This window comes from Globicephala melas, chromosome 3 (assembly GCF_963455315.2).
Source record: "Globicephala melas chromosome 3, mGloMel1.2, whole genome shotgun sequence".
NCBI lineage: Eukaryota > Metazoa > Chordata > Mammalia > Artiodactyla > Delphinidae > Globicephala > Globicephala melas.
The window spans coordinates 169,985,577-170,002,461 of record NC_083316.1 but is presented as its reverse complement, the minus strand read 5'-3'; the positions used below and the strand labels follow the sequence as shown (position 1 = coordinate 170,002,461).

At 50.4% G+C, this 16,885-nt stretch overlaps 1 protein-coding gene across 1 annotated transcript in view; it reads right to left on the bottom strand.

The window, feature by feature from the left end:
* TMPRSS9 (transmembrane serine protease 9) overlaps positions 1–16,885 on the bottom strand; it is a 36,371-nt gene that overhangs the window by 11,213 nt on the left and 8,273 nt on the right. The window contains exons 3-10 of the mRNA XM_030845502.2: positions 15,885–16,012; positions 12,578–12,645; positions 12,283–12,465; positions 11,456–11,493; positions 9,515–9,628; positions 7,832–8,003; positions 1,842–2,116; positions 68–204 (exon numbers count right to left, since the gene is read on the bottom strand). Coding sequence (XP_030701362.2) covers positions 68–204; positions 1,842–2,116; positions 7,832–8,003; positions 9,515–9,628; positions 11,456–11,493; positions 12,283–12,465; positions 12,578–12,645; positions 15,885–16,012 — 1,115 coding nt within the window. The remainder of the gene's footprint in view (positions 1–67; positions 205–1,841; positions 2,117–7,831; positions 8,004–9,514; positions 9,629–11,455; positions 11,494–12,282; positions 12,466–12,577; positions 12,646–15,884; positions 16,013–16,885) is intronic.

Sequence of the window (16,885 nt, the reverse complement as noted above, 5' to 3'; positions counted from 1 at the left end):
TTCCCCTCAGGGGCTGGCAAGGCATCGGTCTGGGGCCTCTGGCTTCTTTCCCAGGCACCGGGCTCACCTGGCAGGAATCCACCTTCCCATCCAGGTAGCCGGCACACAGCATCCTGTCGGTGAGCGAGTGGCCATACAGGCTGGCGCACAGGGCCTGGTCCAGCAGCTCCACGGTGGCTTTCTGCAGCATCTCCGGCTTGACCACTGCCCAGCATGGGGAGAGACAAGCAGGGTGAGCACTCCAGGACCCTGGCAGCCACCCCGAGCCAGGAGGCTGAGCTTCTGTTTCCCCAGCTGCGGTGGAGCTGCTGCAGCCCTAGATCAGAAATGAGCCAGGTCCGTCAATGCCCACTGACCACCCTCTCGGCCTGGACAGCTGAGTGGCAAGACTAGGCTCCTCCCCTCCCCTCCCCAAACCTGCCCGCCCTGAGCTCCCCCTTACCTGCTAGAATCTTTTCTTAGTCCAGCCGTAGCCCCATCTTGGCTAAACATTAAATCAGATTACGTAACCTTTTCCTCAAATGCTCCAGGGTGTCGTCCCCCCCCCCACCCGCGCAACTCAATCCAAATACCCAAGCTTGGACCACCTACCCTGGCACCCCAGGCCCTTTGCACATGCCGTTCTGGCTGCCTAGAATGCTTGTCCCTGCAGAATCTGTCCGCCTTCCTCCTCTCATCTCCTATTTTAAATTGCAGCCCCCCCAACCCCGGCCTTATTTTTCTCCATTCTGTACAAGACCATTTGCCACTTATCTTGTTCATTATCTACTGCCCCCTGGAATTGTTCTGTCTGGGTATGGTAGCCACTGCCCACGTGAGGCTATTTAAATGCAGATGGAATTCATTACAATGAAGTGAAATGTAAAACTCAGTTTCTTGGTAGCGCTAGCCCGCGTCACAGGGCTGCTGGCCCCCGTTGTGGATGGCACAGATGTGGCTTGTGTCCACCACTGAGGGAAGTTTTATTGGGAGGCGCTGGTCTGGACTGGGGGCTCCATGTGAACAGGGGTTTCTGTCTGATTTGCTTCCTGCCCAGTCCCTGGAGTAGGAAGCCTGGTCTTAGCTGAAGTGTCACCATCTCAGGCCCTTTCCTAAAGCTGTCCCCGCCCCCAACTCATTTTTCCTACTGGTTTCCTTCCCAGCATTTCTCACCATCAGGTTACAGTCGATATGAGGCAGTTCTGTTCTATAAAATGACCCAAACACTGAATCAGTGAACACTGCCCCACTGCCCCGGGGGTTACACGGGGTCAGGTTCCTGAGAGCCTCCGGTCACAGCCGATGCATACGTACATAACCTCATGATGGTACGTGTGTTTCTGCTTAAAGACGCTTCACTTAACATACATGGTTGATTCGTTACCACTGAGCTCACAGCCCACAGCGCTGTAACTCTTGCCTGAACGAAGCTCATCTAACACACGTACATTCTGCCCATTAGGCACATCCCAGCCCTCCTGCACTTAGGACGCTAGCCAGCACTTCAGCTCTACGCTTGGGGCCTGTTTAGATTTTGTGAAACCTGCCACAAAAAGCTCAAAAATGCAGAAAAAAAAAGTGGCAGTAAATAGACCACGAAAAGGACACTGGTTTCCAGTCTGAGCTGAACCAAGAGGCAGGGTTTGCCCAGCTCCACCTCCGCTGGGAACGACTCAAATTGCACAACAGGGAACAATCACAGATTCCCCCCACGAGTATCCACTTGGGGAGACAAATGAATTTTAGCGAGTAGGCGAATTCGCAAATACAGAATCCGCGGCTAATGAGGCCGGACTGTGTGTTGCTTGCTTGGCTGGGCTTTGCTGGCTGCCTGGAGAGGCTGCGGGCGGTATGGTGCTTACGGAAATCCTCCTTGAGGTAGCCCCAGCCCGAGATCAGACACTTCTTCCGGGGCGGGAAGACGTGCACGGCGGCTGGGAGGCACACGGGCTGCACATGCCTGCTGAAGGGCAGGGGGCCACCCAGCTCGAGCACCGCCACGTCGAAGTCGGCCGTGTCAGAGTTGTAGAAGGGGTGCGTGATGATCCGGGCCACTCGGGCCCGCACCGTGCTGGCCTCCGAGCCGCTGAGGTAGGTGCTGCCCGCGTAAGCCACCCACTCGGTGGGGTCTTGGAATCTGCAGGGCAGACAAACCCCCGCTCAGAGGCCCACTGAGGATGGGGCCGGAGGGTGAGGCACTCACCCAGCGGGCAAGTGTTAAGGAGGCGCCCCAAAACTCAGCCATCGAGACTAATAATGATATTTTCGGACTTCCCTGGTTTCGCAGTGGTTAAGAATCCTCCTGCCAATGCAGGGGACACGGGTTCGAGCCCTGGGCGGGGAAGATCCCACGTGCCGCGGAGCAACTAAGCCCGTGCACCACAACTACTGAAGCCTGCGCGCCTAGAGCACGTGCTCCGCAACAAGAGAAGCCACCGTGCTGAGAAGCCGCGCACCACGATGAAGAGTAGCCCCCGCTCGCCGCAACTAGAGAAAGCCTGCGCGCAGCAACAAAGGCCCAATGCAGCAAATAATAATAATAATATTTTCATGCAACATTGTCAAAAATCAGAATGATTGCAAAAAAAAAAAAAAAACCCAAGAAACCAAAATGTGCACGAATTATCAGTATTTTAAACAAAGACAGGATCCAACACGGCTGGGATTAGGGTGAGGCGAGTGAGGCCTTGAATGTGGACTGGCTACTAGATAACATTGCGTGGCTGTTTTTAATTTTCTTGGGTGTGATAGTGGTATGTGGGTATGTGAGAGACGCTTTTGTCTGTGTGCACAAATGCATGCGGGAGATTCGGAGGCCGTGTGTCATGATGGTTTCTACTTAATTTCAAATGGTTTGGCAAAGATATATATGTATGAATGTGTGTGTGAATAATTACAGATGCAGATAGATGGAGAGAGTGGGAGAAAAAACGAATACAGTGAAATAGTAATAACTTTTGAAATCAGATACTGGCATAGGGGTGTTTGTCATCCTATTTTTTCATCTTTTCTACTTAAATATATTCATAATAAAATATTAAGAGAAACGAAATTTAAAACGATAAAAAAGCAACTCTTCTTGCCCTGAATGTCACTGCTTATGTGACCTGTGTCCACCAGACCGTCATTTCCTGGGGCAGGTTTCCCTGGGATTCCCAGCAGGCTGTTCCATTAGTGACCCTGGGGCAATTCGTAGGTAATGGTTTCCCAGGGGAACCCATGCTTCCTGTTGCCCTGTCCTGTCCCCGAGGACTCCTCAGATGGAAATAACCAAATAGCAATGCCTGGCACTGCCAGAGGCTTCCAGAACCTTCTTCCACCTTTGGTGAGCTCCATTCTGATTGGCCACTCTCATTGTTAAAGATTCTGACCATCCTCAACAACAAAAAACAACCCAGTTCAAAACTGGGCAGGGCTTCCCTGGTGGCGCAGTGGCTGAGAGTCCGCCTGCCGATGCAGGGGACACGGGTTCGTGCCCCGGTCCGGGAAGATCCCACATGCCGCAGAGCAACTAAGCCCGTGAGCCATGGCTGCTGAGCCTGCGCGTCCGGAGCCTGTGCTCCGCAACGGGAGAGGCCACAGCGGTGAGAGGCCCGCGTACCGCAAAAAAAAAAAAAAAAAGCTGGGCAAAGGGACTTCCCTGGTGGCGCAGTGGTTAAGAATCCACCTGCCAATGCAGGGGACAGGGGTTCGAGCCCTGGTCCAGGAAGATCCCACATGCCGCGGAGCAACTAAGCCCGTGCGCCACAACTGCTGAGCCTGTGTTCTAGAGCCTGCGAGCCACAACTACTGAAGCCCGTGCGCCACAACTACTGAAACCTGTGTGCTCTAGGGCCTGCGTGCCGCAACTACTGAGCCCGCGTGCTGCAACTACTGAAGGCCACACGCCTAGAACTTGTGCTCCGTAACAAGAGAAGCCACTGCAATGAGAAGCCTGTGCACTGCAACAAAGAGTAGCCCCCGCTCGCCACAACTAGAGAAAACCTGCACACAGCAACGAAGACACAACACAGCCAAACAAACAAACAAAAAAACTGGGCATTGCTCCCAAGAAGATGGAGCAATGTCACACAAATGTCACACAAATGGCCAATAAGCACATGAAAAGACGCTCAACATCACTAATCATTAGGGAAACGCAAATCAAAGCCACAGTGAGACATTACTGCACACCCATTAGGATGGCTATTATTAAAAACAAACAAAGTGACAAGTAATGGCCAGGATGTGGAGAGACTGGGAGATCGGCCAAGATGGCGGAGTAGAAAGACCCTGAGCTCACCTCCTCTCAGGAGCACACCCAAATCACAACTACCTGCAGAACCACCATCGATGAAAAAGACTGGAACCTACCAGAAAAGATCTTCTCCAACCGAAGACAGAGAGAAGGGTGGACTCACGATATGATCAAACCCCGTGGCCCCTGGTGGGGGACCCACGGACTGGAGGAGAATCACGTTGCAGAGGTTTTCCCACAGGAGCGAGAGTTCTGAGCCCCACGTCAGGCTCCCCAGCCTGGGGGTCCAGCACCAGGAAGAGGGTCCCCCAGAGCATTGGGCTTCGGAGGCCCACAGAGCTAGTCGCAGGAGCCCCACAGGACTGGGGGAAATAGAGGCTTCACTCCTAAAGGACACACAGAGAATCCCACGTGCACTGGGACCCAGGGCAGAAGCAGTCATCTGATAGAAGCCTGGACCAAACCTACCTGCTGCCCTCGGAGGGCCTCCTGGGGAGGCAAGGCGCGGGCGGCCATGGGTCGCCCTGGGGACGTAATGTTGGCGGCCGCCATGTTGGTTCTTTAGTGCGGAGACCCGGGCCCACCCCCAATAGCCCACAGGCGCTAGTGCTGGGACGCCCCAGGCCAATCAACTAACTGGGCGGGGACACAGCCCCACCCATCAGCAGACAGGCTGCCTTAGACCCCCCCTGAGCCCACAGCTGCCCCTAGACACAGCCCTGCCCACCAGAGGGCCAAGACCCAGCTCCGCCCACCAGTGGGCGGACACCAGATGCAAGAAAACCATGATCCCGCATTGAAGGCCAGACCCTAGCCCCGCCCACCAGTAAGCCAAGGCCACCTCTGGGACGCTCCAGAACCCATACCCAACTGTAGCCGAAACCCGCCCCTTCCCCTCCCTCCCCCCACCAATGCTCTGAAACGAGCTCTGGGATCCCTGGGCCCTGCAGGCAGACCCCAGGAACCAGCTCTGCCTGCCAGGAGTCGGGCACTAACCCCAGGCCCCCTAGGATCCCACAACCGGCCACCTCCACTAAACCAAGCCCCACTAAACCGCAGCCAGCAGCGTCCACATAAGACGGGGCCTGGCAGCCAACCAAGCCTAGCAGACCGCCCACACAGTCAGCCTGCGACGACAGAAGGACCCACGCAGCCCTCTTAGAGGGAACCCCTAGAGCATGGAGCTTGGGTGATGAGCAGGGAGTGCACTGCGGGGATGCATAGGACGTGTCCTCCAGAAGCCACTTCTCCAAGGTTGAGAAACAACGAACCTACCATACACATACAAATACAAACAGCAACTCAGACAAAATGAGGTGACAGAGGAACACGTTCCAGACAAAGGAACAAGATAAACCCCCAGGAGAAGAACTAAGTGAGGTAGAGAGAGGCAACCTACCTGAGAGAGAGTTCAGGGTAGTGATCGTAAAGACGATCATAGAACTCAGGAGAGGAGCGGATGCACGGAGTAAGAAGTGAGACGTTTTAAACAAAGAGAAAATATAAAGAACCACCAAACAGAGATGAAGAATACGATAACTGAAATGAAACACACAGCAGAAGGAATCAAAAGGAGACTAAATGAGGCAGAAGAACAGATCGGTGAGCTGGAAGACGGAGCAGTGGAAATCACTGCCCCCCCCCGAAGAAAAAAAGAATGAAAAGGAATGAGGACAGTTTAACAGACACTAGGACAACATCCATCATGCTACTATTCACATTATAGGGGTCCCAGAAGGAGAAGACAGAGAGAAAGGGCCTGAGAAAATATCTGAAGAGATAACAGCGGAAGACCTCCCTAACTTGGGAAAGGAAACAGCCAGCCAAGTCCAGGAAGCACAGAGGGTCCCATACGGGATTAACCCAAATAGTAACAAACCAAGACACATCATAATCAAAAAGACAAGAATTAGAGAATAGTAAAAGCAGCAAGGGAGCAGGAACAAATAACATACAAGGGAACTCCTGTAAGACTATCGGCTGACTTTTCAGCAGGAACTCTGCAGGTCAGAAGGGAGTGGCATGATGTATTTAAAGTGATGAAAGGGAAAAGCCTACAACCAAGAATACTCTACGCAGCAAGGCTCTCATTCAGATTTTTTTTTTTTTTTTTCCCCCGGTACGCGGGCCTCTCACTGTTGTGGCCTCTCCCGTTGCGGAGCACAGGCTCCGGACGCGCAGGCTCAGCGGCCATGGCTCACGGGCCCAGCCGCTCCACGGCACGTGGGATCTTCCCGGACCGGGGCACGAGCCCGCGTCCCCTGCATCGGCAGGCGGACTCTCAACCACTGCGCCACCAGGGAAGCCCTGTCTCATTCAGATTTGATGGAGAGATCAAAAGCTTTACAGACAAGCAAAAGCTAAAAGAACTCAGCACCACCAAACCAGCTTTACAATAAATGTCAAAGGAACTTCTCAAGGATGTGGAGAAATTGGAACCCTTGTGCACTGCTGGTGGGAATGGAAAATGGGGCAGCTGCTGTGGAAAACGGGATGGTGTTTCCTCAAAAGGGTAAACACAGAATCACCATATGACCCAGCAATTCCACCTCTGAGTTTATACCCAAAGCAATTGAAAGTAGTGACTCAGACACTTGCACACCCATGTTCACAGCAGCATTATTCACAATAGCCAAAAGGTGGACACAACCCAAGTGTCCGTCGACGGATGAAAGAATAAACACATGTCCATCCAGACACTGGAATAGTATCTGGCCATGAAAGGGAAAGAAGCAGTGACACACAATACAACGTGGATAAACCTTGAAAACAGGTTAAGTGAAACGTCAGTCACAAAAGGACAAGTACTGTCTGATTCGACTCACAGGAGGTCCCTGGGGGAGTCAGATCCACAGAGACAGGAAGTAGACGGTGGGGCCAGGGGCTGGGGGAGGGGCTGGGGAGTCGGTTTAAAAGGGATAGAGTTTCAGTTTGGGAGGATGAGAAAGTTCTGGAGATGATGTTGGGGATGGTTGCCCAACAATGTGAGTGTGCCTAATGCCAACGAGCTGTGCACTTAAAAATGGTAAATTTATGTTATATATATTTTGCCACAATTTTAAAAAATTAATGCATTCAGATTTAACAAAAAGAAAAGAGAGGGAGGGACTTCCCTGGTGGTCCAGTGGTTAAGAATCTGCCTTCCAATGCAGGGGACATGGGTTCAATCCCTGGTCAGGGAACTAAGATCCCACATGCCACGGGGCAACTAAACCCACGCGCCACATCTAGACAGCCTGCACGCCGCAACGAAGAGCCCGCGCTCCGCAACAAAAGTTCCCACGTGCCGCAACTAAGACCCGACACAGCCAAATAAATAAATAAATAAATATCTTTTAAAAAGGAGAGGGAAGGAAGGAGGGAGGGAGGGAGGGAGGGAGGGAGGGAGGGAGGGAGGAAGGGAGGAAGGGAGGGAGGGAGGGAGGGAGGGAGGGAGGGAGGGAGGAAGGAAGGAAGGAAGGAAGGAAGGAAGGAAGGAAGGAAGGAAGGAAGGAAGGAAGGAAATAAGTTCCAAGGGGCTCTGAAGACACCCAGGAAAGGTGGCATTCCCAGAGTGGAAGGTAGGTGGGATACAGGGGTGGGGTGGGCTCTGAGCCCTCAGGGACGTGCACTCACTCATTGAAGCAGTGGGCAGCAGACACGAGCCACCTGGCGCCAATGACGGCGGCCCCACAGAAGTGTTCGTTGTTTTCTCGGAGGCTGACTTGCCAAGGGAACTCCCCCGGGGATGCCTCCACACCGCCCACAATCCTGCCGGCTGTCCTCCAGCCAGGCTGCAATCCACAGTCTGCAAGACAGAGATCACTCTCCAGGACCCCCAGAAGGCAGGAGTGTGGCCACGTTCCTGGCACGCCTGTCTGCAGTCTGTTGTCCCCATGGCCACCGCATTCAAAGAATGCCAAAGATGCCAGCAAACCACCAGAAGCTGGGAGACCACATGGAACAGATCCTCCCTCACGGCCTCAGAAGGAACCGACCCTGCGGACACCTTGATCTCGGACTTCTAGCCTCCAGAGCTGGGAGAGAATACATTTCTGTTGTTTAATCCACTCAGCCTGAGGTCCTGTGATTCAGCACCTCTAGGACAATCATACCCTAAAGTTAGCTATATGGATGCTACGTACCTATGTGACCAACCCCCAACACAAACCCTGGACACCAAGCCTTGGGTGAGCTCCCCTGGTTGGAAGTACTTTGAGTGTGTTATCACATATGGTGCTGGGAGAATGAGTTAAGCGCTGTCCACATGACTCCACCGGGAGAGGATAACTGGAAGCTTGCTTGAGCTTGGTCTCTCCTGGACTTTGCACCTCTTGCTTTGCTGATTTTCATCTGTATCCTTTCACTGTAATAAGCCATAACTACGCATATAACAGCTTTACTGAGTTCTGTGACTCCTTCTCGTGAATCACTGAATCTGAAGGAGTCTTGGGGACCCCCCGACCACACCTGTCAATTTCAATCAACCTCTATATCATCCTCCGCAGCCAGGTACCGGACGCTATGAATGTCTCCCTCACCGTGTATTTTGCAAGTTTCAAAATCTTTATATGTCCATCTTTTCATAGGATGCCGTGTCTCTCTGTTTAGTCTGCTTTTATGTCCTTCAGCAATGGTTTGTAATTCTAGATAATTATTATTATATAGAGGACACAAGTTTATTTTATTTTGTGTTGCTATTAATCAAGACTATGATCTTTTCCATTATATCTTCTAACCTGTTATTAATTGTATAAAGCAAAACAAGAGCTTCCTTTATGTGTATTTATCTTATCTTCCCCTTATTGTTGAACTGTCTTATTTTTCTGATATCCTTTCAGTTAATTTATTGATTCATTTAGAGAATCAGATTCAAATTATGATAGTTTTCCTTCTTCCTTTCCAACATTTAAACCACTGTTCTCACCTTACTGCATGGACTAGCATTGCTAGAAAAATGTTGACTACTCTTACAGCATTTCAATTGTAATTTTCCCTTGCTCAAATCCTTTTGGTGACTCCCCACTACCTATAGGACAGACCCCTAGTTCCTGGCATTCAAGGCTTCCCACGGTTTGACCTGATTTTTTTCTCCTTCTCACCCGAGGCTCTCCACTCCACACACCTCAAGGTCTCCCTTCTCTGCTTGCCGCTCAGGTTTCCTGTCATAGCACAGGTGCCCACTCCCTTTCTCTGCCCCACTCCAGTGAATGCCGGGACCACGTGTCTGTGTGTGATGGGCACAGTGGGCCAGAGAGCCAGCACTTGAACCTGGAAAGAGGACATAGCCCAGAAAACAGGCCAGGCAGGCAGACTGACCACAGTGGGCCTCATCGGAGCCATCAGAGCAGTCCGCCGTGTCATCACACTCCGGGTTCACCTTTGTCACACACTGGCTGTTCCCGCAGGAAAAGGCATTCCCTGGACAGTGACCTGAGGGCAGACAAGAACCGCGTTCCTGACCTCACTCCATCTCTCCCGCCTGCTCTCCACGCGGAAACTCTAGAGCGTGGAAGGCATCTCTTCTCTGCTTCCTTTTCTCTGAATGTTTCTGAAATAATTTTCTCAGAATTAGTACAGAGATGTAACACATGAGAATGCTAGTCAGCACCGGGGCCAGGGCTATGGAACCTAAGCGTATGTGTGCCATGTATGTACTTTTACGTTTCTATCAGCCACGTTTTATTTATTTATTAATTTATTTTAATTAATTTATTTCTTGGCTGCGTTAGGTCTTCCTTGCTGCGTGCGGGCTTTCTCTAGTTGCGGCGAGAGGGCGCTAATCTTTGTTGTGGTGTGTGTGCTTCTCATTGTGGTGGCTTCTCTTGTTGCGGAGCACGGGCTCTAGGCACGTGGGCTTCAGTAGTTGCGGCACGCGGGCTCAGTAGTTGTGGCTCATGGGCTCTAGAGCGCAGGCTCAGTAGTTGCGGCACACGGGCTTAGTTGCTCCGCGGCATGTGGGATCTTCCCGGACCAGGGATCGAACCTGTGTCCCCTACATTGGCAGGCGGATTCTTCACCACTGCACCACTGGGGAAGTCCCACCATGTTTTTAAAAAGTAAGAAATAGGGGGACTTTCCTGGTGGCTCAGTGGATAAGACTCTGAGCTCCTAGTGCAGGGGACCCGCGTTAAATCCCTGGTCAGGGAACTAGGTCCCACATGCATGCCACAACTAAGAGTTCACAAGCCACAACTAAGGAGCCAGTGAGCCGCAATTAGGGAGCTCACGTGCCGCAACTAAGGAGCCGGCAAGCCACAACTAATGAGCCTGCCTGCTGCAACTAGGACCTGGTGCAACGAAATAAATAAAGAATTTTTTTTTAAAGTAAGAAATAGGTGAAATTAATTTTTAAAATTGTAATAAAGTACACATAACATAAAATTTGCCACTGAAGTGTAGGTTCACATTTGGGCCCATTATCTGTGGGGGCTGTCCTGGGCACTGTGGGATGTTGAGAAGCACCCCGGCCCCACTCACTGAATGCCAAGAGCAGCCCCCATCGTGACAACCACAGATGTCCCCAGACATCACCCTGTGTCCCCTGGGGGGGCAGGATCACCCCTAGTTGGGAACCATTGATGTAAAGCTAAATAAATGTATCTGTAGATGTGTCATGAGCCGTCTGGGAGGAAAGTCACCAAAATAGTAAAAGCAATGAGATTCCAGGTGATATCTACTCTTTTTTCTTTTTTTTCCCCCAAATTGTTTTTTGTCTTTTCTTTTAATAACAACTTTCCATCACTTAAAAACAAAACAAAAACAATAATGCCTCCTCTTAATCATGCTTGGCTCTGAATAATTCAAAGTGCCTCACTTTTAAATTGTCTGCTCACACAGATATACATTCTTTTTCATATTCTTTTCCATTATGGTTTATCACAGGATATTGAATATAATTCCCTGTGCTATACAGTAGGACCTTGTTGTTTATCCATCCTATATGTAATAATTTGCATCTGCTAATCCCAAACTCCCAATCCTTCCCTCCCCCACCCCCCTCCCCCTTGGCAACCACAAGTCTATTCTCTATGTCTGTGAATCTGTTTATGTTTTGTAGATAGGTTCATTTGTGTCATATTTTAGATTTCACATATAAGTGATACTTGTCTTTCTCTGACTTACTTCATTTAGTATAATAATCTCTAGGTCCATCCATGTTGCTTTAAATGGCATTATTTCATCCTTTTTTTATGGCTGAGTAGTATCCCATTGTACACATATATACCACATCTTCTTTATCCATTCAACAAAACATACCTGATTTTAAGTCTCTTTCTGTCAGCAGCTCTTTCTGGCTTCCTGCGGCAAAACGGAGAAGAGATATAAGCTCATTTAGCAAGCATTGAGGTTCTCTGACAACATCGTATTGCAAAGCAGTGGTCTGCGCTGTCCACCTGGGATCCACTTAAATTCTGACTTAAATCAGCAAAGATGAAATCAGATGAAATATTCCATTCCTCACGATAAGAGCTCAACAGCCGCGTGGGGCAGGTGGCTGCCAGAGTGGATGGCACCGACCCAAAACACTTCCATCCCCTCAGAAAGCTCTCTTAGTGCTGGCGAGGTTACTGAGACTCACTGAGTGTGTCGGGAGTGGTGGAGAGGGGACTGTAAATGTCCTGCAGGGCAAGGTCAAGGCAACAATTTTAAAATCTGAGCAGTCTGACCTCATGCCTGGTTCTCAAATCACAACGCACAGCAATCTTAGAATTTTAGAGCATAACATTTACCCTTATTTCTATACCAGGGGCCAGGAGCCAAATCCGGCCCACCACTTGTTTTTGTAAATAAAGTTTTATTGATACACAGTGGTGTCCGTTTGTTTATATAGTGTCTTTGCTGCTTTTGTGCTATAATAGCTGAGTTGAGCCATCTGGACAGAGACCCAATGGGTGGCAAAGATGAAAATATTTATAGGTTGCTGCCCCCTGGTCTAGACCATAGAGGGTAAAGCAATGGGTATATGTTTCCTTGTCACCACGGGGGCGATTATGGAAAACCTCGAGTTTAATGCGACTTTCACTTGGCTCCCCTTCCCCAGCATGTCCCTCCAGCCCCTCCCAACGTCGCCCTGTCTCTGGGGCCACTCGCCTGTGAGCTGGGCGGACACGATGGTGCCATAGGGGGCCAGGGGGATGCCGCGGCCCTGCAGCCTCTCTCGGAGTCCCCGCTGCAGCAGCTCCTCCTCCAGGCCCAGGCTCGGTGTCCACAGGGCCGGCTGCATAAAGTGCAGCCGAAAACGCACCAGGATGCTGGCGTTGCCCGCCCTGCGGGGAGGACACTGGCCCTTGAGAGGGAGGGCGCCTCTTGGCTGGAATCTTCTGCAGTCTCTCAGGCAACCACCAAGCTTCCTCCACCTCCAAGGAGGCCCCAACTCACCAGTAACTGAGCACTGTGCAGCCCACACAGCTGGCCTCCAACTCTGTCTCCCGAAAGCTGCTGACAAACTACAACAGAAACAACCGTGGCAAATGTGAGACTCTGCGGAGACTCCTGGGGGGGACAGCTGGGAAGGGGGTGGAAAAGCATCTCCTCTTCAACTCCATGTGTGCGGCCAACTCACAGAACTAAGAGACAGGACAGGCATCTCGAAGTCGTGCCTATGAAAATATAGCTCCGCCAACAGATGATGGAGAAACCCCACGTGGTCCCTCCACACACGAGAGCATCACTCAGCCATGAAAAGAGGTGAAGCCCTGACACTCCTACAACGTGGACGGACCCTGCGAACACGATGCTCAGTGAGAGAAGCCAGACACAGAATGACACACAGGGTGTGATTCCATTGATGGGAAACGTCCAGAACGGGCAGATCCGTAGACACGGAGCGTGGGTTCCTGGTTGTCAGGGGCTGCGGGAGAGGGGGAGGGGGTGACTGCTGATGAGGGTGGGGTTTCCTTTTTGGGTGATGGAAGGTTCTGGAATTAGAGGTGATGGTTGCACAGCTTTGTGAATGTACTAAATGCCACTGAATCAGTCACTTTAAAAGTGGATAATTTTAGGGAATTCCCTGGTGGTCCAGTGGTTAGGACTCGGCGCTTTCACTGCCGGGGGCCCGGGTTCAATCCCAGGTTGAGAAACTAAGATCCCACAAGCTACACAGCGTGGCCAAAAGAAAAAAATAATAATAAAGAAAAGGATAATTTTATGTTTTATGTGAATTTTACATTAAAAAAAACCTCTGTGGCTGAGCCCACTTTGTGCAAGCAGATGCTATCAGGAAGGTCCTCGTCCTTCATGTGCTGTTAGGGTGACCACTGTCCACGTCTCCTAGGATTGTCTCGGTTTGGGCACCGAAGGGCCCACATCTCTCCCCTCGGCAGCTCACGTCACCCACACGTAGGGTGACCATGTAACCCCGTTCATCTGCTCTCCCAATGTAGTCACTGACAGCGTCCCTGTCCCCTGGCAGAATGTCCTGCTTAGGTGCTAAATCCTATGGTCACCATCCTCGCTCCCTAAACACACGTGATGCACAGTCACGCCCGTTCATCCGCTCATCTAAAACACCCTCAATCCAATTTGCTTCTCTGAACCGCACCCTCTGAGTCCACATCCCCATAGCCCACACCCAGACCTGCACTGTCCTGTAGAACATTCCACAAATTTCCAAAATGTTCTGCACCTGCCTCACCCCATATGGCAGCCGCCGGCCATATGTAGAAACTGAGCATTTGAAATGTGGCTGGTGCCACAGAGGAACTGATTTTCACATTTTGTTCAATTTTAATGAATTCACGCTTCAATTTCAAAACGGATACTTGATTCAGTCACTGGAAAATTCTTAAGTATATCTGGAGCATCTTGGGTCTGTAAACGTTACAAATTCTAAGTAGGGATGGAGTTTTCCCAGTGGAAGCTCAGTATCCACCCTGAGATGTGAGTGTAAAGGACACACCAGGTTTGGGGGACTTCCCTGGTGACGCAGTGGTTAAGAATCCACCTGCCAATGCAGGGGACACGGGTTCAACAGCTACTGAAGCCCGCGCGCCTAGAGCCGGTGCTCTGAAACGAGAAGCCACCGCAATGAGAAGCCCACACACTGCAACTAGAGAAAGCCCGCTTGCAGCAACAAAGATACAACGCAGCCAAAAAATAAATAAACTTAAAAAAAAAAGACACACCAGGGTTGGAAGCCTCAATACAAAGGAAAGAATGTAAAATATCTCATTAATACCTGCTTTATAAAGGTTGATGACATGTTGAAATGATAACATTTTGGATATTCTGGGTTAAATAAAATGTATTATTAAAAATAATCTTACCTGATTCTTTTTACTTTTTTTTTTTAAAAAAGTGGCTACCAGAAAATGTTAAATTACACATGGGGCTTCTGTTACATTTCTACTGGACCTTGCTGCTTTAAGACACGGGATTGAGATTAGCAATACGGCCCATGTGCTGAATTAGAATCACTGGCTGTCTTTGCAAAGATCACGGACAAGAATGGTTTTTACATTTTTAAATGTAAAAAAAAACAAAAGAAAAATATTTCACGGTGCATGAAAATGGTATGAAATGCAAATTTCAGTGTCCATAAATAAAGGTTTATTGGCACACGGCCACACCCACTCATCCACGTCATCTATGGCGGCTTTCAGGCTACAACACAAGGCCCAGCAGTCAAGACAGACTCTCTGGCCCCCAAAAGCCAAAAATATGGACCATCTGGCCCTATTACGGGGAAAGCTTGCTGACTCCTGGTCTAGACGATGGTGACTCCTAACTGTCCCCCTGCTTCTCTCACATCTTGTCATACATTTAAAATGAATCCTTACCTAGTCACCTTTCTCTGTCCCTTAGGATAAAATTTTAAACTATGTTTTAAAAGTCACCTACCATAAAAACTCACCTTCTACAAGTGTACAATTAGATGGGTTTTAGTATATTCACAGAGTTGCACAACCTCATCACAATTTTAAAACATTCTCATGACCCCAAAAGAAGCCCCATTCCCATCAGCAGTCACCCCCATCCTCTCCCCAGCCCCTGACAACGAGGAACACACTGTCTGTGTCTGTGGATCTGCCTGTTCTGGATGTTTCCCATCAGTGGAATCACACCCTGTGGGTCCTTCTGTGTCTGGCTTCTCTCACTGAGCATCATGTTCTCAAGGTCCGTCCACGTTGCAGCGAGTGTCAGGACTTCACCCCTTCTCATGACTTGAGTGATGCTCCCACGTGTGGAGGGACCACAGTTGTTTATCCATCGTCTGTCGACGGACATGTGGGCTGCTTTCACTTTGGGGCCGTTATGAATCACGCTGCCATGAACATTCGTGTACAAGTTTCTGTGTGGACTCACGGTTTTGTTTTTCTGGGGCAGACACTCAGGAGCAGAATTGCTGGGTCAGATAGTAACTCCATTTTTAACGTTTGGAGAAACTGCCAGACGGTTTTCCACAGTGGCTGCCCCTTTTCATATTCCCACCAGCCACGTAGGAGGGTTCTGATTTCTCTACCGAAATGCAGTTTACAACCTTTCAACGTGGCCTACGGATCCTGCAGCAGTCAGTTCCCATCGAATGCTACCCTCCCCTGCATTCTGGAATGCATCAGCCCCTGCCCTGTTCACCCCATGGGGCCCCCTCCCTACCTCAGAGGCTACCTGGGCCTCCCATTGCTCTGCTGCCTCAGTCAGAGCCCCTGGCCTCCCACGTGGCCCCCCTGGCTCCCAGAACCCTCACCAGCGTTTCCAGAGTGGGCGTCAGCGTGCGGTAATAGTCTGAGGTCTCCTGCTGCAAACTGGGGGCAAACCGGATCCCTCGCAGCTCGGCTGTGTGCTCCACGTTGACACCCTGTGTAGAGAGGGAGGCTGCGGACAAGACCAGGGCCCCGTGAGAGCGCCCACCTGCAGGGGCAGGGCTCAGTCAAGCCGGCCTCTGAGGCCCCCCATCACCCTGGGGTGGTCACCCCCCAAAAACGGGGGGTGGGCTGACTTCCCGGGGGTTGAGTGATTATTAACAGTGCTCCCTTATCAGCTCTCACCCATCACCCACCCAAAGGCCCCCAGGTACTCAAAGCCCCAGGCATCCCCAGGTTTCCCTAAGGGGAGGACTGGATCCTAGCCAAAAATGGCTGAAATGGCCTCAGAAGGAAGACCTTCCCTCGACTCTGGGACAATTCCCACCTCCTCCCTGGGAAGGGGCACCAAATACCCCAGGGGCACAGCCAGGGGTGCCAGGACCCTCGAACCCCGGCCCATGACACCACCCTTTGAATAACAGTTTCCAACGGTTGTCAAAAGTACACAACGGCCAAGAAGAACCGTCATACAATGTTGTAAAGAATACAACCCTACGTGATACATGAAGACACGTGTTTCTAACTGTCGAAAATATGTGAGACTGGCAAAGGGGTCCGTCAGTCAAAAATGATCATAATTACAAAATTAAAAGACTAGAAGTAGGGAGTTCCCTGGTGGTCTAGTGTTTAGGACTCAGCGCTTTCCCTGCTGGGGCCTGGGTCCAATCCCCGGTCGGGGAACTAAGATCCCACAATCCATGTGGTATGGCCAGAAAAAAAGCAAAAAACTTGAAAAAATTTTTTTAAATTAAGAAATAGAAGCAGCAGCCACCTACACTGTGAAAGCTGGCTCTCAGCTCTATTTATTTGAATGAATATTCAACCAGCTCGATATTTAGATATTTGTTTATTCAATAGATAGAAGAGTCTAAAGTAATTCTAA